At 46.7% G+C, this 20,228-nt stretch overlaps 1 protein-coding gene and 1 non-coding gene across 2 annotated transcripts; both read left to right on the top strand.

Moving 5' to 3' along the window:
• The first annotated feature begins 267 nt into the window (after positions 1 to 267).
• On the top strand, positions 268 to 16,876 carry ELOA (elongin A). The gene is made up of 11 exons (NM_001102333.2): positions 268 to 481; positions 6,568 to 6,624; positions 7,614 to 7,720; positions 8,390 to 9,575; positions 9,922 to 10,036; positions 11,050 to 11,205; positions 11,299 to 11,396; positions 12,215 to 12,395; positions 12,699 to 12,810; positions 13,356 to 13,537; positions 14,452 to 16,876. The coding sequence occupies exons 1-11, from the start codon at positions 329 to 331 to the stop codon at positions 14,511 to 14,513; spliced, it is 2,409 nt and encodes an 802-aa protein (NP_001095803.2). The 5' UTR covers positions 268 to 328; the 3' UTR covers positions 14,514 to 16,876.
• Positions 9,852 to 9,942, top strand: MIR10181 (microRNA mir-10181). Its single transcript, NR_162218.1, has one exon. It is a non-coding gene; the product is annotated as a microRNA mir-10181 (primary transcript).
• Positions 16,877 to 20,228: the final 3,352 nt, after the last annotated feature.

Genomic DNA, 20,228 nt, shown 5'->3' with positions numbered 1-20,228 from the left:
TATAAAACCAGGGTCCGGCGCTGCGATCTACATTCCGCCTCGGCTGGACATCGGAGCGTGGTCTTTTCGGGCCTTGGCTCCGCGCCCCCGAGGACCAGAAGCGGGGCTGCCCAGCGGCGACCAGTGCGGAGCACCCGGCGCGCCGAGACTAAGCGACTCCCCGGCTTCTGGAGCGCTCGGCCGCCCGGGTGCGCTCAGCGGACCCGGGTTCCCGGCCGCGGGGGCGGGGCCTGCGGCCGAGCGGCGGCCCCGACGCACCCCGCCCTCCCCGCCCCCCGACTTCGCCGAGGCCCGGAAGGGACCGGTCTTGCTTCCGTCTCCGTCGGGGATGCACGGAGGGCGGAGCCGCAGCCCGAGGACGCGACGCGAGCCCAGTTCCGGCGAGGAGGCCGCGCCAGTGACAGCGATGGCGGCGGAGTCGGCGCTGCAAGTTGTGGAGAAGCTGCAGGCGCGCCTGGCCACGAACGCAGACCCGAAGAAGGTGAGCGAGCTGGCGGCCGAGCGGGTGCGGCGTGGGGCGGGCGTTGGGCGCGGCGCGGCCCGGTAACGGTCGCGGGCCCGGGCGCGGCCGTGGTGGGCTCGGACCCGCGGCGCGGTCCCCGCCGGGCTGCGGCCTGCGGCGGGGAACTTCGTGGCCGTCCGGCCGCTGCCCATGCGGTGGGGCCCGCAGGGCGGCCGGCCTCGACGGGCCGGGGCCTCGGCTTCTGCCGGCCCCGGGCGCCCGCGGGCTGCGGCGGGGCCGGGGCGCGCTCCGCTCGGACGCCGCGTGCCGGCGGGGCTCGCGGAGTCCTCCCCCGGGCGTCCCGGGCCAGCTGTTTTCCTGTCGGGAGAGCTCCCCGCCCGGAGTTAACTCCTGCCCGCTCAGCTACTCGCCCTGCGCGATCCGTCCCCTGATTTCTTCCCGTCTTTTTGATGTTTGTTGGAGAGAAGAGGGTAGGGTAGCGGCGCGGGGGGCGGAGGGGGGGGGGTTCTCTGCATGCGCCTGATGGAACCTAGGCTCGGTGTGTGGTCCCTGCGTCCTTAAGACGTTTTTTAATTCCTTTCCGCCTTGATAATTAGAACGTGGACTCTTTTTTTGCTTTCTCAGTAAATCTCTTTCAAAGCAAAAATAAACCTCATGTCACCCTAACTAAAAACTTAGGTTGTAATTGGAAGAGGAGGGGAGAAACAGGGTTAGAGGTTGCAGCTAGATTTTTCTTCTGGCATTGCTGGAAAGGTAAGGGCTACCGTTTCTGGCAGCTGCGATTGATGGGCAACCATTTTTAATTGTGCTCGGCGAGTTTTGTTCCCCCTCCTTAACGGTTTTCATAAGTTAAATGCATGTTTTTTTGGGTTTTTTTTTCCTCCGACTTTTCTTCCATTCAGCTTCTCAGTGACTGGGAGAGGGTCCGGTGGATGTTAGTGGTTTTTTAATTATTGAAATACAGTGATAAAAACACTCAAGGTGCTTGACATTTCTGTCAGCATTATAGCTGCTGTGTACAGTCCTTAAGAGTTGGATCTGTAAATCCCAGAGTGCCTTTTAAAGAGGAAATAATCCAGGGAGTCATTAGAGATAAAATGGTGAGGAGATTTGAGTTCTAATTTATTTGCTAGCCATGGACATTGCGGGGGTGGGGGGGGGTGTTTCTTGCTAAGCCAGTTTCCTCACCTGCTTCTTCTAGGACAGCACTAAAAGGCGGAAGTGCTCAGTAGATGTTAATCTCCACTCTTTACAGTTTTTCTTGATGGATCCCTTTCTCTTCACCTTGCTCTCTGTCATAGGTGAGGTTTTTTTCTGTTTCTAAAGGCTATATCTCATTATCAGAGCACTTGCTTCTCATGCATACCTAGCTCAAAGATCAACTTCAGGACATTTGAGCTTTAAGTCTGTGAAAACTGAAATGCTTTCACTTGTTTTGTGTTATATTTTCTATCCTGGCTTCAATACCTAGTGGACAGGCATATTTACAAGTTTCTTTTTACAATAACCCTTTGTGGGCTTCTAATCAATGGTCATTATTTCTGAGTACTAGCTTGTTTTCCCGGACACTGTAGGTTTGCTACTGACTTTAAAACCTTAAAACAACATTATGTAAATCCCCTTATCTCCCCAGTTTCATCTTCCATTGGGTTTAAAAAAAGAAAAAAAAAAGCACCATGTAGTATATGTAGCCATTTCCCCACTAGAGCTTGAATTTTGAAGTAGCTTTTCTAGTTGTTGATGTGCATGAAATTTAAAAGTAAAAAAAGGTTTGTTTGACTTCTCAACCTATTCCAGCTAGGAGTGATTGTGAGTATCTGGGCACAGACAGTCACCCTAAACTTCTGACTTTGCATTATGAAGATCATTTTTGCAAAGGGCACAATAGTTGGCATTCACAAATGAGCTAATGCAGAGGGAAAACTGCAAGCTGGCACCCCGGCCTTCTCAACCTTCTGTTAACCCAACAAGCTCCCACAGGTTGTTCTTGAAATTGCAAGATGATTATATAGCAGTATTGAAATTTGAAACTAAATCTTGATTTCAAACCATTATTAGCCAAAGGGTTGATCGTACACCTCTGTGCATGGATTTTCCAGTGTTAAACATACAGATGTTTAACTATAACTCTGTTTTCACTTTAAGCCCATGTATAATCTAGCTTACTTGGGGGGAAATGTATGAGGCAAACCAGGGTCACTTGGTTCCTACTATTTAAGTGGAAACAGTTTTCATGGCTGGTCAAGTTACTTGTCACATGTTATCGTTTGAACATGGAAACTACCAGGAACACAGTTTGAAGGCAAGTGGAGAACAAGGGGTCAACACTATGAACATCTTTGGCTCTTTGGGATGAAGTAGTGTGCAAAGAACAACTGAGATTCTTAAGCATGGACTGTGCAAACGTTTTCCATTTCTCAATGACTTGTTAACAGTTCTTGCAAACTACTACTGGTCCCTCAGTTTGGTAACAGCAAGTTTCCACCTACCTGAAGCTGGTTTTAGAAAAGGCAGAGGAACCAGAGATCAAATGCCAACATCCGCTGGATCATGGAAAAAGCAAGAGAGTTCCAGAAAAACATCTATTTCTGCTTTATTGACTATGCCAAAGCCTTTGTGTGGATCACAATAAACTGTGGAAAATTCTGAAAGAGATGGGAATACCAGACCACCTGATCTGCCTCTTGAGAAACCTGTATGCAGGTCAGGAAGCAACAGTTAGAACTGGACATGGAACAACAGACTGGTTCCAAATAGGAAAAGGAGTTCGTCAAGGCTGTATATTGTCACCCTGTTTATTTAACTTATATGCAGAGTACATCATGAGAAATGCTCAACTGGAAGAAACACAAGCTGGAATTAAGATTGCCAGGAGAAATATCAATAACCTCAGATATGCAGATGACACCACCCTTATGGCAGAAAGTGAAGAGGAACTCAAAAGCCTCTTGATGAAAGTGAAAGTGGAGAGTGAAAAAGTTGGCTTAAAGCTCAACATTCAGAAAACGAAGATCATGGCATCCGGTCCCATCACTTCATGGGAAATAGATGGGGAAACAGTGTCAGACTTTATTTTTGGGGGCTCCAAAATCACTGCAGATGGTGATTGCAGCCATGAAATTAAAAGACGTTTACTCCTTGGAAGGAAAGTTATTACCAACCTAGACAGCATATTCAAAAGCAAAGACATTACTTTGCCAACAAAGGTCCGTCTCGTCAAGGCTATGGTTTTTCCAGTGGTCATGTATGGATGTGAGAGTTGGACTGTGAAGAAGGCTGAGCACTGAAGAATTGATGCTTTTGAACTGTGGTGTTGGAGAAGACTCTTGAGAGTCCCTTGGACTGCAAGGAGATCCAACCAGTCCATTCTGAAGGAGATCAGCCATGGGATTTCTTTGGAAGGAATGATGCTAAAGCTGAAACTCCAGTACTTTGGCCACCTCATTCGAAGAGTTGACTCATTGAAAAAGACTCTGATGCTGGGAGGGATTGGGGACAAGAGGAGAAGGGGACAACAGAGGATGAGATGGCTGGATGGCATCACTGACTCAATGGACGTGAGTCTGAGTGAACTCCAGGAGTTGGTGATGGACAGGGAGGCCTGGCGTGCTGTGATTCATGGGGTCGCAAAGAGTCAGACATGACTGAGCAACTGATCTGATTTGAGGATGCCAAAAGAGCTTTACCTTTTTAGTGCTTTGTTCTTCTTTGAATCTCATTGAAAATAGAGAGGCTCTGAAGCCGTGTTTCTCTTGGCTATGGCTAAATTGGTTTGAATATCTCCTGGGTTTTAGTTTTGTCTGCTTTGAAGTTGCCCCTTCTAACCCAAAATGAAGCAGAAAGACAGGATTTACACTTCAAGTTAGTGCTAGGCTTCAAGATGACACACCATCAGTGACTTCTAGCCCTATCTTATATGTGGCCTTTATAGAGGTCCTGGTAGTGACTTTTCCTCTGCAGATTCTAAACTGTCTGACATTGTGACACTAAGGAGGGACTCTTCTGCTTTGTGTCACGTGTTCTAAGAGGAACATTTTCATTTCCTCTCTTCTAAGGACAGTGTTTTGTTGTTGTTGTTGTTGTTGTTGTTTTTTTTTTATGTGGCTTTGTAGTATTAAGTTGGCCAAAGGGGTTTTTCTGTAACATTTTACCAACCCAGAGCCTGCTGTGTTAAACACACTTGACTGACTTGCTTGTTAGGCAAGTTACCTTAATCTCACTGAGCTCAATTTCAGTATTTGTAAAATGGGGAACATAAAATCCATTTTATAGAGTTGGTTAACGAGAATGAAATGAGCTAACAGGTGTAAGAGCTTAACGTAGTAGCCAATGCACAATAAATAGTATTCAATATATAAATGCCTTCCAGAGAATGGTGTTAGAGGAGACAATCTGTTTTTTATCTTTTCAGATAGTCTAAATTTTCCTTTTTAAGAAGAGGATTTGGCAGGAATCTTTGCACCCATCACTTGGGTGACAAGAAACACACATATACTCTGTCCTGAGTTGGATGATGGTGGTGATTGAATTGGAAGTGGAGCATAGTTTTCCATAGATACACTACTTGGCTTCTCAGTTGTTCCCAGTCAAACAAGATGATCACATGTGATCCAGTTGCTCTGCCTAGCGACCGTGTTCAGTAATTATTGAAGTAGAATGACCAGAAAAACATACTTGCTACTCCACCTGGTAGTAATATGGCATACTAAGTATAGCCTGGGCTACACATGTAAAAAGAACAGATCCTGTTATCAGACATTTAAATATAAAGGCAGTCATAGTTAATCTGTTTTGAACAACCTGTACTTTTTGGCACTCCTTGAATGTAAATTTGGAGAAGGCAATGGCACCCCACTCCAGTACTCTTGCCTGGAAAATCCCATGGGCGGAGGAGCCTGGTGGGCTGCCGTCCATGGGGTCGCTAAGAGTCGGACACGACTGAGGGACTTCACTTTCACTTTTCAGTGTCACGCATTGGAGAAGGAAATGGCAACCCACTCCGGTGTTCTTGCCTGGAGAATCCCAGGGACGGGGGAGCCTGGTGGGCTGCCGTCTCTGGGGTCGCACAGAGTCAGACACGACTGAAGTGACTTAGCAGCAGCAGCAGCAGAATGTAAATTTATTTGTATATACATAAACCTTTCCTAGAGAATGGCATAGCAGTCATGACTTTGGTTAGAAGTGGAGCAAGTAGGAACTGGCTGAGAATATCTGGTAGAAGATTATGGGTAGCTGTTTAACGAATGGTCAGTTGATGAATGAAATGATTAATAAGCACTTACTGAGCTTGTATAGCATTCCAGGCACTAGGGCTACAGACATGGTTTGAATCCTCACAACCTGTGAAGTAGAGACAGGATTCAGTTCTGTTTTGCAGATGAAGTAACTGGGGCTCAGAGAGGTTAGTGACTTGCACAAGATCACCCCACAAGAAAGTGGCAGGGGCACACTGAAGCCTGTCTTTGACTGAGACTCTATCTTAACAGCTCTGCTATCCTGATTTTGATCAAGTTCAAGAGACTATACTATAGAAAAGAAATGTGGCCAGACCCAGATTGCTTCTCCAGTCTACCCAGATATTTTCGTTCACCATTTGCAATGCAAAGTGCCTATTCTAGCAACTTGAAATTGGTCTTGGCTTCCCACTTAACATCAAAAAGCAAACAAACAAAAACCCCAATTCTGTTAAACACACTTTCTCTGGAAATGTGATTCCCTTTTCCGGTAGAGACCTCTTCTTTTTACTTTCCTCCATGAGTAATTTCCTACATTCGGCACCTTTCTCAGAAATTCTAACTGGGGCAGAGCGGTAGTTGTTGATGACTTTTATTAGAACTGATAGGTCTTCCTTTGGTGTTGCATAGTGGTTGAAAGCACGGAATCTAAAGCCACAGAGCTGAGTGCATCTTGCCCTACATGCATCCTGGGACAAGTAACTTAACTTGATTGAGTCTGTTTTCGCTCTTGTAAATAGGATAATAACCAGACTTAATATTGTATAACACAGGGTAAGCACTTTGCCATTAGATATTATTCTTTGATATTTGTTCAGGGAATGATTATGATTTTATAAAAATTAATGTGTATTTAATTTCTCTCTGCAGCTATTGAAATATTTGAAGAAACTCTCCGCCCTGCCCATTACAGTAGACATTCTTGCGGTAAGAGCTGTGTAATTTTATGTATTATACAACTGTATCCATCTCCTTTGCAATCGGAGAGATTATACAGTAAGGTTAAGACCATGGGCTCTAGAAGTGAAGGAAACCAGACACAAGGTCACATATTGTGTGGTTTTATTGATATGAAATGTCTAGAGTAGGCAGATCCACAGACAGAAAGTAGATTAGTGATTACCAGGGGTGGGAGGAACTGGGTTTCCTTTTAGGGTGATGAAACCGTTCTAAAGCATTAATTCAGGGAGTTCCTTGGTGGATCAGTGGTTAGAACTCTGTGCTTCCACTGCCATGGGCCTGGGTTCAATCCCTGGTTTGGGGAATTAAGTTTCCACAAGTCACACAGTGTGGCCAAAAAAAAGTATTAACTCAGACACCAGATGCAATACTCTTAGGTCAGGATCTGACACCTGCCATAATCACTCTTGTTATTATTTTTAAAGTTCTAGAAGTGTTTTATGTCGTATAAACCATGGGCTTGATTTTTTTTTTTTTTTTTTTTTTACTGTATTTTTGCCGCTCTGGGTTTTTATTGCTGTGCACAGGCGTTTTTAGTTGCCACGAGCAGGCTTCTCATCGCAGTGGCTTTTCTTGTTGTGGCGCACAGACTCTAGGGCGAGTGGGCTTCAGGAGTTGTGACACATGGGCTGAGTCACCGCGAGGCATGTGGAATCTTTGGGACCAGGAATTGAGCCTGTGCTCCTTGCACCAGCAGGCTGATTCTTAACCGCCGGACTAGCAGGGCAGTCCCTCCAGAGGTGTTCTAATTTAGTGTTTTCCTCTTCTCAATTTGGTATGCTTTGCCACTGTGCGTCGTTAGAGGTTTGGCTCACTGACACAAACTAACTTTGTACTCAGACTTGTATGTTTTTGGATGAAGTATTGGTTTGTTGGAACGCAGGAGGCTTTATTTCTTTAGAAAATTATGAGCCTAGTTCCACAACCTTCTAACGATTCCTTTGTCAACTTTGTAGGAGACTGGAGTTGGGAAAACGGTAAACAGCTTGCGAAAACACGAGCACGTCGGAAACTTTGCCAGGGACCTGGTGGCCCAGTGGAAGAAGCTGGTTCCTGTAGAACGGTAGGAAAAGTTCTCTTATTCTTTCTCTGCCTTCTTATTTAAAATGTTTATTCTGCCTCAATTATAAAAAATAAGCCATGATCATTAAAGAATATTATAAAATATTTAAAAAGTAGAAGAATAAATTTCTCTTTTTGGTACTGCCTCATGGCTTATGGGATCTCAGTTCCCTGACCAGGGATTGAACCTTGGGCCACAGTAGTGAAAGCCCAGAATCCTCACCACTAGGCCACCAGGGAACTCGAAAGAATAAAAATTTCTAAATTGTACCCTCCAGAGATCAGCATTATTGACATTTTGGAATGTTTCTTTCTAAGCTGGTCTTAAAAGTCATTTTTATACAGTTGTGAATAAACTGACATAAATTACTGCCCCTTTTTAATGTAACAAATCCAATATTTCCCTGTGTTGAAAAGCTTTTTTCACGTACACAAGATACTTGATCTTCTTTGTAGCCTGTAGTTAAACTCATCATGTTCCATTTATGGAATATTTGAGTTTTCCCAGTTTTAAAACCTAGTTGAGTATCTTTGAGCAGAACCTTCTTCCCAAGCCCATGTTTCTAACTATGTAAACTCTTCCATCTTTTGTTGTGTTCAGGTTCTGTGACTTTGTCCTGTGATCAAGGATTACCCTGAACTTTTTCTCGGTTTTTTCCTTTTGTTTTAGAACCACAGAGCCTGAGGAACAGAACTTTGAGAAGAGCAGTTCTCGGAAGCGCCCCAGGGATGCCCTGAGGGAGGAGGCAGAGATAGAGGGGGACTACCCAGAAAGCTGGAAAGCCTCCAGCAGCCAGTCATGCAGTCCTGATAATAGACAGAAAAAGCACAGAAAACTCCCAGAGCTCGAGCGGCCTCACAAAGTATCTCACAGTCATGGGAGGAGAGATGAAAGAAAGAGGTACCACAGAGCTTCTCCAGTTTACTCTTCAGACCATGAGTCTTCCGATTACGGCCATGTTCAGTCCCCTCCACCATCCACCAGCCCTCATCACATGTCTTTGGACCATTACAGACCCCTGGAGGAGGACCATGAGCCCTTTGTTCCCCACCAGAAGCCTGGCAAAGGCCATAGTAACGCCTTTCAGGACAGACTGGGGGTCAGTCAAGAGCGACACCTGGGGGAAGCCCAGGGGAGAGAAAGCACGAGTCAGAGCAAGGAGCACAGATCTTCCCATAAAGAAAAACGTCCGGCAGATGCCAGAGGAGACGAGAAGTCTTCTCTGATCAAAGAAAAGTCACACAAGGTCGTCTCCAAAGAGGAAAACCGGAGGCCGACCTCTGGGGACAGCACAAAGGAGAAACCGCCCTCTGGTGTCAGGAAAGAGAAGGAGAAGGAGGGCAGCGCCAAGAAGAAGGTCTTACCCCCCTTGGAGGTGGCTTCAGACAACCACCTTAAAAAGCCCAAACCTAGAGACTCCGAGAAAACCAAATCAGACAAAAATAAGCACAGTCTAGAAAACTCAGACATGGGCAAGGGGGCAGGAGACCTGTTGCCCAAGGCAAAAGAGAAGGTTTCTAACAACCTGAAGACTCAAGAAGGGAAAGTCAAACTTTCGCATTCAGATAGAAAGTCGGTGGCTTCCTTCCCTAAAGGTGAGGAGGCAGATTCGGATGATGAATTCGAGAAACCCACCATGTCTTTTGAGTCATACCTCAGCTATGACCAGCCCCGGAAGAAAAAGAAAAAGATTGTGAAAACTTCAACCACGACTCCCGGAGAAAAAGGACTTAAAAAAAATGATTCCAAAAGCACTAGTAAAAACTTGGACTCAGTTCACAAATTACCTAAGGTGAATGAAAACAAGCCTGAGAAGCTTCCGCCAGTTGGAGCCGACTCAGCCAAGCTGAAAAAGGTAACCCCTGCGGCCCCTTCCACCCAGAGCACCTGGGCCTGCAACCCCACTGCTGATTTGCTTGGCTGGCTTTTCCGTGACTTGCTGAATTTCAGTCTGAAATAATTTCCTCCTGGCCTCTCTGGCCACCAGGGTCGGTAGAACCCGAGAAAACTTTTTCTGAGGCATTCCATCGCGCTGGGCCCATCTGTGTGTCTCCTGACTTAGGTGGTATCAGGCATGGCTGCTGCCTGTCCTCCAGGCTGCCTGTGAAGTTACTGCTACGTCAGCACCGCTGGGCATCGACTGTGGGAAGGAGCTGTGCTGGTAGAAAGGGGCTCTCCAGTCACTGGTCTCTTCTCTGCAGGTCCCCAGCGATGTGTTGCCAGTATTACCTGACCTCCCATTACCTGTGATCCAGGCCAATTACCGTCCACTTCCTTCCCCTGAATTGATGTCATCTTTCCAACCAAAGCGAAAAGGTAATTTGCTTGTCTTTTTTTTTTTAAGGAAAAAGTGATTTAAAAAATTTATGATCTGACATCATGAATGGTGCATTTTCTAAGAGTGCAGGTTCTAGAGTTTTATGGCTTAGGTTTGAATCCCAGGTCTGGCCTCTACTCCAAGTTATATGATCTTGGGCAATAACTTAATTTTCTTGGGCTTCAGTTTCATACTCTGTAAATGGATGAAATAGTGGTGTCTGCCTATGAGGTAGATTGAAAGTGATAATGCTCGTAAAGCTCTGAGCTCTGGGTTTTTACACAGAGTAAGTGTTCATTAAATCTTAGCAGCTGCTATTACTAGCAGCCTTCTGGTCTGTACATTGCACAGGAGCTTAAAAAAAGGTCTAGGTTTTTTCTGGTTTTGGTTTTTTTTTTTTTAAGGTTAGTTTTAATAGCAAAAGAATTAGACACTACATAGGTGTTCCTTTGTCTATGGGGTCACACAGAGTCGGACACGACTGAAGCGACTTAGCAGCAGCAGCAGAAGCAGCAGGTGTTCCTTAGTAAGAGGCTCACAGATGGATCATGGCTCATCCACACCATCGCATCCTGTGCCACTTTTTTTTTTTTAAGTGGAAAAATCTATGTATTGAGGTGATTTCTAAAATTCAGTAAATGACAAAATGATAGTATGTTATTGATTAAAAGGAATAAAATATTAGCTTGTTTCTGCATAGACTTTCTGGAAGGACATAAGAAACTGTCTTAATTCTTTTGCTTTCTCAGAGGCATTGGTTGCCTCAGAAAGGGAACTGAGAGGCTGAAGAATGGGGTGGAAGGAGAGTTTTCATTGAAGAGCCAGTGCCTTTTTAAAATTTTTTTAAAAATCTTTTGATGGCAGCACATGGCCTGTGAGGTCTTAGTTCCCCCACCAGGGGTTGAACCTGCGCCCCCTGCATTGGCAGCTCAGAGTCTTAACCACTGGACCAGTAGGGAGGCCCAGCTTAGTGCCTTTTATAACTTACATTCCTGTTTTTCTTGTCTTGCAGCACTCTCCTCACCCCAGGAAGAGGAAGAAGCTGGATTCACCGGAAGAAGAATGAATTCTAAGATGCAGGTCTATTCTGGTTCCAAGTGTGCCTATCTCCCCAAAATGATGACCTTGCACGAGCAGTGCATCCGGGTGCTTAAAAACAACATCGACTGTAAGTCACGTGCTTCTCTTCTGCTCCCTGGCACGTTGGGTCACTGGGTGACTTGACCGCTACTCAGTCCCTTTTATTCTCGATCCTCTGCAGCGATCTTTGAAGTGGGAGGCGTCCCATATTCTGTCCTTGAACCTGTTTTGGAGAGGTGCACACCTGATCAGTTGTATCGAATAGAAGAGTACAATCACGTGAGTGTCCTGCTTGGGTGGCAGGAGGGCAGTTTGCTGGCTTGTGTCTGAAAAACTAGGTTTGTCTCTGATTCGCCACAGTGATGGGCAGGCAGCAGTCAGGGCGCTGTTCTGGGTTTGCCTATGGGCCTTTAAATACCAGTGTTAGCCCCTGCCCCTAGCATCTTAAGTAGGCCTCTTAGGCTAGAATCAAGGTGGGATTAAAAGGTGGGAGCGGGGAGAGGTGGACCACTTCCCACACGTCCCTTGCACTTTCCTAGATTCAGAAGTCAAGGGAAAATTCTAGAAGCACAGCCCATGGGATCCAAGGCAGGGATTGAGCTTTGTTCACCAGACACCTGAGTGTCAATATGGAAGATTGACTGAGTGTCTTCTAGAGGCAAACAGATCTATCCCCCAGTCCTCCTAAGGCCAGAGACACTCATTTGATTTCGTGAGCTGTCCCTCTCTGGTTCAAAGGATCTGTGGCATCTCCTCCTCAGGCGGCCCCTGGCCATGGCGGTTCAGTGTGGTGCTGGGGGAATGCTTGGACTGGACTTCAGTTCCTTCCCTGCACAGGAAAAGACTGATCTGAAGCTAATTTGGTGTTGTCTTCTCTCCTAGCCCCTCAGCCCCCAGCAGCAGTTAGCAGTGCCTTGCACTTAATATTTTAATTCAGGGATTCGGTTTTTCCTAGAACTATGGTGTTTTACAATACTACTACTGTTACTGTGCAGACCAAAATATTGTTAGGAAACCGGCCACCGTGGGTGATTGAGGACGGAAAAGAGGCATGCAGGAGTGCGTGCATGTAAATGACATCCTGGTTCTGATTTTAGGTATTAATTGAAGAAACGGATCAATTATGGAAAGTTCACTGTCACCGAGACTTCAAGGATGAAAGGCCGGAAGAGTACGAGTCATGGCGGGAGATGTACCTGCGGCTTCAGGATGCACGAGAGCAGCGGCTGCGAGTCCTCACAAAGAACATCCGGTCTGCACACGCCAATAAGCCCAAAGGTAAGACTGCGGGCCGGGATGCGGGCCGGGACTGGCAGAAGGCTGAGCGCTGGCTCTGGTCCTGTCACGGCTGTGGCGGGCTCAGCTCACCTCTGGCCCCTAGCGCTCGCGTTTGCACAAGTGGGCGGAGGGAAGGTGTGTGTGCTGCCACTGCCCGTGCTGCCCTACAGAGAGCTTTCCAGGGCTGGTCGATGATCCACTACCTTGGGAGGCCCTTGAAAAGCCTTTGTCTCTTAACAGCATAGATTATTAACAATAGCTCTCAGCTCAAGAAGGCAGGTATTAACCTCCATTTATCCACAGGCCGACAAGCAAAAATGGCCTTTGTCAACTCTGTGGCCAAGCCACCTCGTGATGTTCGAAGGAGGCAGGAGAAATTTGGAACAGGAGGAGCAGCTGTGCCTGAAAAAATCAGGTAAGACCTCTGCTCCTCTGTGGTTCTGCCTGCTCAGGGAGAGAGCCCTAGGGCAGGAAGCGATTCATTTTGTCTAGGGGAGGGGGGAGCCTGAGGCCAGAATGGGTTCTGAAGGCTGACCTTGACCCACTGGGCCCTAGCTCCCTGAGCCACAGCTTCCATGGCTGCACTATGGCCCGGATAATGACCCCTGCCCCTCAGAGAGGTCAGGATTACATGGAGAACAGGGCCTGCCTCTGGGACTCATTCCCTAAGGCTTTCCCTTTCTCTGCTTAAACAGAAAACATGTTACTGCAATGACTATGTTATCTAAGTATGTTTGCATTTTCAAAATACAGATTTACACCGAAACAGTGAAACGTTAGTCAAGATTATCATTCATCCCAAAGACTACCATGTCACTTCCAAGCTATGAGCAAAATCTAGGTAGCCGGTCCACTGTTCATAGCCACAGAACCGAGTCCGCAGGCCAGCCCACTTCAGGCTGTTGGTGCCGAGGGTCGGTTTTTCCTGCTTTTGACTTTCACCTTTGCTCTGTGTTCCAGGATCAAGCCAGCGCCGTACCCCACAGGAAGCAGCCGGGCTTCCTTCAGCAGCGGCAGCAGCAACAGCTTTAACGCCAGCCCCGAGGAGCCGGCCTACGACGGCCCGAGCACCAGTGGCGCCCACCCAGCTCCAGTGGTCAGCAGCACCGTTTCCTACGATCCTAGGAAACCAGCCGTGAAGAGTAAGTACCTTGGGGCTCTGCTCAGATACCTCAGCTAGTTCCCACGAGCGTCTGCGCCCCTCTAACGTCATCAGCGCGGCACCAGCAGTGCCCGTGTGTGTTAGGTGCGGCGTGCGTGAGGCCTTGCCCGTGGCCGGTCTAAACATCAGCGCCTCCTTCCTCTGCCTCGTTCATATGTGTGTTGTGTGCATCGTTTACATTTTGAGTGTAGTGAATATTCATTCTGGTGCTCTGCTTGTTGTTTTTTTGTTTTTGTTTTTGTTTTTTCAGCTTAAATGTAAACTTGCTTCTCTAGGCAGCAACATGGAGTTAACAGCTGAATGATTTTGTTGAAGTTTTATAACCCCAGCTTCCAAGTATTTATTTTTTATATCTAGTTGGATCTAGTTTGTGTCTCACTAACTTTATTGCCATAGACGATCCTAAGTATTCTACAGGGGTGTCCTGACTTAAGCATTATTCTGTATTGACTTCAGAGCTCGCAGGAGTGTGGGAGCTTTGGCTGGGCTCAGGCTAACCCATTTAGAAGCAGGCTAGTCCTTCTTAGGTGGTATTTGCATTTAGCTCATCTCAGACCTGTTGCTGCACAGGACAGGTATGAGAGTGGGTGCTTTTTGCTGGTTTGGATGTTGGTGAAGCAGAGTTAAATTTCGGCTCAGAATGGCCTTTAGAGTCTGGCAGGGATTGAAGCCCATTTCTGTCACTTAGCCAGGGGCCAGCCCGAGAGACTTAGAGGGAGTGATTGTCGGGGCCCTGGCGGGTGCTTGGAAAGCATTCGCTTTGGGCTGCTACTTGCATCGGTTCATCTGGCTGCGTAGAGCCAAGAGTAGCAGGCCTTGGGTTTGCCTAAACCACTGGTGTCTGGTGTCCAAACTGCTGTGGATCTGAAACAACTGCCTTGTCTCTCTTCACAGAAATTGCCCCAATGATGGCCAAGACGATTAAAGCTTTCAAGAACAGGTTCTCCCGACGATAAATCGAGGACTTACCTTGGAAATGAAATCTGGGGGGAGGAATACAAGGACGGTGGGGGTTGGGGAATGGAACTTCCACAGGAGACCAGAGCCTTTCACTCTGTGGAAGCTTTTGGTCCCCGAGTCCTGCGCCGTCAGCGGGCGTGTGCCCGAGCCGGTGTCCGCAGCCGCTGCCTCCTTGCCTGGCGAGCACTTCAGAGTTCTGAAGACGTGAAGCTTCGCTCTCACCGAGGATTTTAAGGTCGATTGTACCTTTGTTGTTAATTAGCTTCTTTGTAAACTATAAGACATAGTTTTAATTAATAAATATTGCCCCCAGATTGTATTTATATTACCTCCCCCTGCCCCCAATTTTTCTGTTCTGTTCTGTTTTGGTCCTCTCCCACACACTTAGCCTTTTATTTTCAGGGCTCTTTGTTAGAAGCCTAGTGGAAGTCTTTCTCCTGTCCCGGTTCATCTCTCCTGAGCGGACTCTGGTCCGGAGAGAGGACTGCGTGTCCCCGGAGCCTGTGCGGGGCACGCTGCGCTGCGGGTTGCCTGTGCTGGAAGGGGAGCCTGGCCTGGAGACTGGCGTGTTCAGGGCGGCCCCCTCCCTCTGGGAACCCGTCTCAGTGTCACGCTGCGGTCCTGCACAGGTGCATCTCTTCCCTACTCATCACATAGTATTTATTAAGGGACGTTCTAGAGTCTTCCCCCCGCCCCACCATTCTTTTTGCCAGGTCCCACTTCTTTTGAGGCTTAACTTGAGGACACAGAACCCCAGTATTTTTACAGTTTCCAGTTTCTAATTCAAAACTTGGGGCTCCTTTTCCTCCCTGACTTTTCCCTCTCCCCACTGGCATGGGGCAGAAGACAAACACCTGGAGGGGCTTTTTGTAGGCCCCCAATGCAACTTAAAAACCAGCACTTTAATCTCTTACTCCCTGTGAATCGCTGAATGGTTTTAAAAAGTAATGCTATGTTGGAAATCGGTTTTGTTTTTGCCTTTCTTTAAGATCATGTGATTGAAAGAGCACAATTTGCTATGTTTTGTAGAGAACTCTGCAGCTTGAAACTCTCTCTACCTTTGAGTTTTTAAGCCAGAATTTGTAGGAAAGGACCAGTTTAAGGAAAGGGTTTGAGCCACAGGGGCATCCACAGGTTTGGAAGGGAGAATCTCACTTTGGAGTTGACATAGGACGAAAGATTAGAACTAGGAGGACAGCATCAGTGTTCTTGGCTGTTGAAGGGCAGTGACCTAGTAGGAACCCCCTTAGTCATGACCCTGGTAGAAGTAGATACTATAAATTGGAGATGCCCATCCTTTAGAAATCTGAGAAGCAGATTGAGGGTGTGGTTAGTGTGGCAGCCCATGGAGCTTGGCAGTTGGTAGTCCCTTTGACAAGGTCACTCAAAGCTCACAGTATGGAGCCCACTGTTTTTAACCATCCTGTAGACCTCAGGCTAATTCTGAAGATTGCAGAGCAACACAGCAAGAAGTCTGTGCAGCAAAAGCTGCGTTGTTCAGTGTGCATTGCTGTGCAAGGTGCCTGAGGGACGCAAGTATTGCTGTGTTTTAATTTGCTGTATTTTTGAACTGGGTAAAAGCATTCTTTCTCTTGATCATATGTATTACCATTCCACCAGTCCCCCAGCCCGCTCCCCAAATGTGATACTAGGAAGCCTCTTCTCTAAAACCACATGAGCACCTGGGACAGCTTCCTCTCGGTGTCCACACCTTGAATTTGTCTCTTTACCTGTGTGTTGAAGTCTCTGCCACTGAAACCAGTTTTCCATATTTGATTCAGTTGTGTGTGATTTAATTTCCTTCATTAGGAGTCTTTGAGCAGGGAGGGAATAAAAGACACACCCCAGCATCACTCCCCATCTTTGGATCACCCGTTTACATAGAGCCAGATCTTCCTCCCGCCCCCTCTAAGAGTGTCTGCATCAGGGTATGACTTGGTGGGAAGGGTGAGGGAAGAGGAGAAGCCGAGTTTCCAAACGACCGCCTCTCCTGGATTGTAGAAATGGCTGCAGAGCAGACACAGGTTGATGTTGAACCTTTGGTCTCATTTGTGAAAACTTGTGCAATTCCTTTTTTCTGTGCTACACTACACACAAATCACCAAATTGCAAATTAACCCATTGTGATCCTTGGTGTAATGAACAGTTTCTTTGGGGCTTTTTCTTTCTTTCCGGGAAGTGGGAGGGAAAGGAGCAAGGTATTATCTTGCTCTTCATTTGTATTTTGGTCCCAAAATGTAAATACGATTTTCTATGTTACTTTTTTGTGGTAACTACCAAGATGAATATTTTAATTAGATAAGTTATATGAAAAGAAAGGAAAATTCCATGTCTAAATAAAAAAAAAACAATACCCATATTCTGTTGTCTTTCTTCCGTTCTCCCTTATTGTGTCAGAATGGTAGTTGGTCACAGTGTCTGGTTCCTGGGCTGGAGGCAGAGATCTTAATCCCTGGGCTGGGCCGTAAAGGATGAATTTCTGTCTGTATTGTAGCACAGCTGTTCTGGGGAAGGGGGACTCCCAGCGGGGAGAACCCTATGAGCAAAGCAAGGCAACTCAGATACAAATGAGCACTTAGTTTAAAAACTCTTGGCTGAGCTGGGGAACTTGCATATTCACAGCAAATTCTTATGTTGTTGCTGTGTCAGACAGACACGGCCCTGCCTTCATGCAGCAGCATCTAGTAGGGGAGACAGTGATGAAATAACAACACAAATAGTTTGTGTTTTTCTTTTCTGGCTGCACCACATAGCTTATAGGATCTCAGTTCCCTAGCCAGGGATTGAACCCAGCTCCTTAGCAGTTAAAAGTGCAGAGTCCCAACCACTGGACTGCCAGGGAATTCCCAAAATCATTGTTTAAAATAAGATTTCTGGGCCCCACTACAGAAATCTGAATTGGTCAGAAGTATGATCTGGAAAAAGGTACTTTTTCATAGGCCTCCCTCAATGAGTTGGCATGAGTAGCCTGGTTTGGGAATGCCTAGTACAGTGGGACAAAGAAGGCAATGGCACCCCACTCCAGTACTCTTGCCTGGAAAATCCCATGGACAGAGGAGCCCAGTAGGCTGCAGTCCATGGGGTCGCTAAGAGTCGGACACGACTGAGCGACTTCACTTTCACTTTTCACATTAATGCATTGGAGAAGGAAATGGCAACCCACTCCAGTGTTCTTGCCTGGAGAATCCCAGGGACCGGGGAGCCTGGTGGGCTGCCGTCTCTGGGGTCGCACAGAGTCGGACACAACTGAAGCGACTTAGCAGCAGCAGTACAGTGGGAGGACAACGCATGAACTTTGGAGTAAGTCAGATTCAGGTTTAAATCCTGGCTCCACCACTCTAGCTTTGTGAAATCTCTCTGAGCCTCGGCTTCCTCATCTATGAAATGGGAATAATGACACCTCTCAGGAATTCTTACAAGGATTAAATGAAAGAAGTAGAGCTCAATAAGTTTTAATGTCCTTCATTCTCTCCAAAGGTGGAATGAAAGGCAAAGTTTTGTTTCCAATTGACAGGGATTAAAGCTTTAGGGTCACAAGCTAAGCACTATTCTGAGGTCAGTCAGCCCTTCCTGATAACTGAAATCTTAGACCCTGCTGCCCCAGATAGATTAGTTCAACTTCTCTGTTTTAGACTCCTATCTCTTCCAGGTCCCTTAAACCATAGCCCGCAACAACCACCAAAAAGGCAGCCACTACCTAATTTCTTGTTATCTCAGGAATCACAAATACCAGGAATTTGGTGTAAGACGGAAGTGGTGGGAACGGAGGAAAATGAGCTACTAACCAGCTCCACTTGATTGTTTCCAGGTAGACGGCGGGTCCAGTGTTGCCGCATCTTAGGGGTTTTAAATAGAAGACAGGAATCTAGATGCATGTGTAAAGTCCCCCAGTTTCTAAAACCCTGCGTCACAGCTCTATGCGATACTTCAGAAAACCTATATATGAAGTGGATGATTCTCCAGAAATAGAACTTATCAAAATGACCCCTATAGAAATGGCAAATCTAAACAGACTAATTACCATAGAAGAAATAGAGAAAGTGGTTGCAGTGCTTGCCCTATAAAAAAAGCTCCAGACCCAAGATGTCCTAGGGGAATTCTTTCAGCCTTAAAGATCAGATAATACCAAGGCCACTTAAACTACTGCAAAGCAAAGAGAGGAGAGCTTGGGGAACCTGGGGCTTGGCTATGGTACAGTAACAACTAAAATCCCAGTGACTCAAAACAACTAAGCTTTGGAGACTTCCCTGGTGGTCTGGTGCTTAAGAATCCACCTGGCAATGCAGAGGACGCTGGTTTGATCCCTGGTCCAGGAACTAAGATCCCATGTGCCCTGGGGCAACTAAGCCCATACGCTGCAACTACTGAAGCCTCGTACCACAACTAGAGAGTCCATGCACCACAATGAAAGATCTTGCATGACACAATGAAGGTCCAATGTGCTGAAACTGAGATCTGAGGCAGAAAAGTAAATATTAAAAAATAAAAGTTTGTTACTCAGTGTCCCTTAGGGAGGCCTTTCCAAGTAAGTGCGGAATACTGCACTGGACCCTAAGCTGTGTCCAGAGGATACATCCATCATTTCCATCATATTTCACTGGCTGCACCAGAACTCAAGGGAAGTGCAATTCATCCATATACCTTGATGCAGAGCACCAGAAATATTTGCTAACTCCAAAGGCAATCATAGTAGCCTGGACTCTTGGGTAATCCACAAGCCCACCCAACTTTGGATCCCACTCTTCCAGGTAAGCTCTTTGTGTCTCAATATTTTCCTCCAAAAATGAGGACAATACACCAACCTTATAGAGCTATCATATAATGATTTAATGAGATAAAAATATGTCAAGTGCCTAGAATAGGGCCTGGCACATAAAAAGAGCTCAAAGCATGTTAGCCAGGAGATTGATGATGAATTAGGGGAAGTACCCAACATGGAAGGATTTCCCACGTTGCGCAGTGGTAAAAGAATCCTCCTGCCAATGCAGGAGACCATCCCCAGGTCAGGAAGATCTTCTGGAGGAGGAAATGGCAACGCACTCCAGTATCCTTTCTTGGAAAATGCCATGGACAGAGGAGCCTGGCAGGGTACAGTCCATGCGGTCAGAAAGAGTCGGACACAACTTAGCAACCGAGCACACACACGTGAGTGTATACACACACACACACACACACACACACACACACACACACACACACAACCAGACTTTCAGCTCAGCGCCACCGCCTGGTTCAATGGGAAATTGCAGTTGCTAAGCGGGGTGGATTTGGAGGAAACCAGGAGAATCCCAGGGACGGGGGAGCCTGGTGAGCTGCCGTCTATGGGGTCGCACAGAGTCGGACACGACTGAAGTGACCTTTAGCAGCAGCAGCAGCAGCTGTTGGAAGGGTAGCCTAGCTCTGAATTGCCTTTTGCTTTGGCAAGCAGATTCTTTACCACTGGCACCTGGGGAGCCTGACAGTCTGGTTAGCACTAAGTAATCAACACTATCTAACCTCTTCCTACCCAGCAGATGGTGTTTCGAACCTTTCTCATACATCATTTTATAAAGCCCTCATAGTAAAACACTATAAAGTAGGCACTCTTCTTATATAACAGATTTAGAGAAGCTAAGCGACTTGCCCAACAGGCCATACCCGGTATTTGTAGGACTGGGGCAAGAGTACAAATAAGGAAGCTTTGCAGCAGAACAGCTTCAAAGTCAATGGGG

The sequence above is a fragment of the Bos taurus genome, chromosome 2 (assembly GCF_002263795.3).
Source record: "Bos taurus isolate L1 Dominette 01449 registration number 42190680 breed Hereford chromosome 2, ARS-UCD2.0, whole genome shotgun sequence".
Lineage (NCBI taxonomy): Eukaryota > Metazoa > Chordata > Mammalia > Artiodactyla > Bovidae > Bos > Bos taurus.
The sequence above is the reverse complement of the archived record's forward strand: the minus strand, read 5'-3'. Positions and strand labels throughout refer to the sequence as shown.

Coding starts and splice junctions, on each gene's coding strand:
- ELOA (NM_001102333.2), top strand. CDS start 329: ATGCACGGAGGGCGGAGCCGCAGCCCGAGGACGCGACGCGAGCCCAGT. Junction 11,397..12,214: donor GAATAGAAGAGTACAATCAC/GTGAGTGTCCTG, acceptor TTCTGATTTTAG/GTATTAATTGAAGAAACGGA. Junction 12,396..12,698: donor ACACGCCAATAAGCCCAAAG/GTAAGACTGCGG, acceptor ATTTATCCACAG/GCCGACAAGCAAAAATGGCC.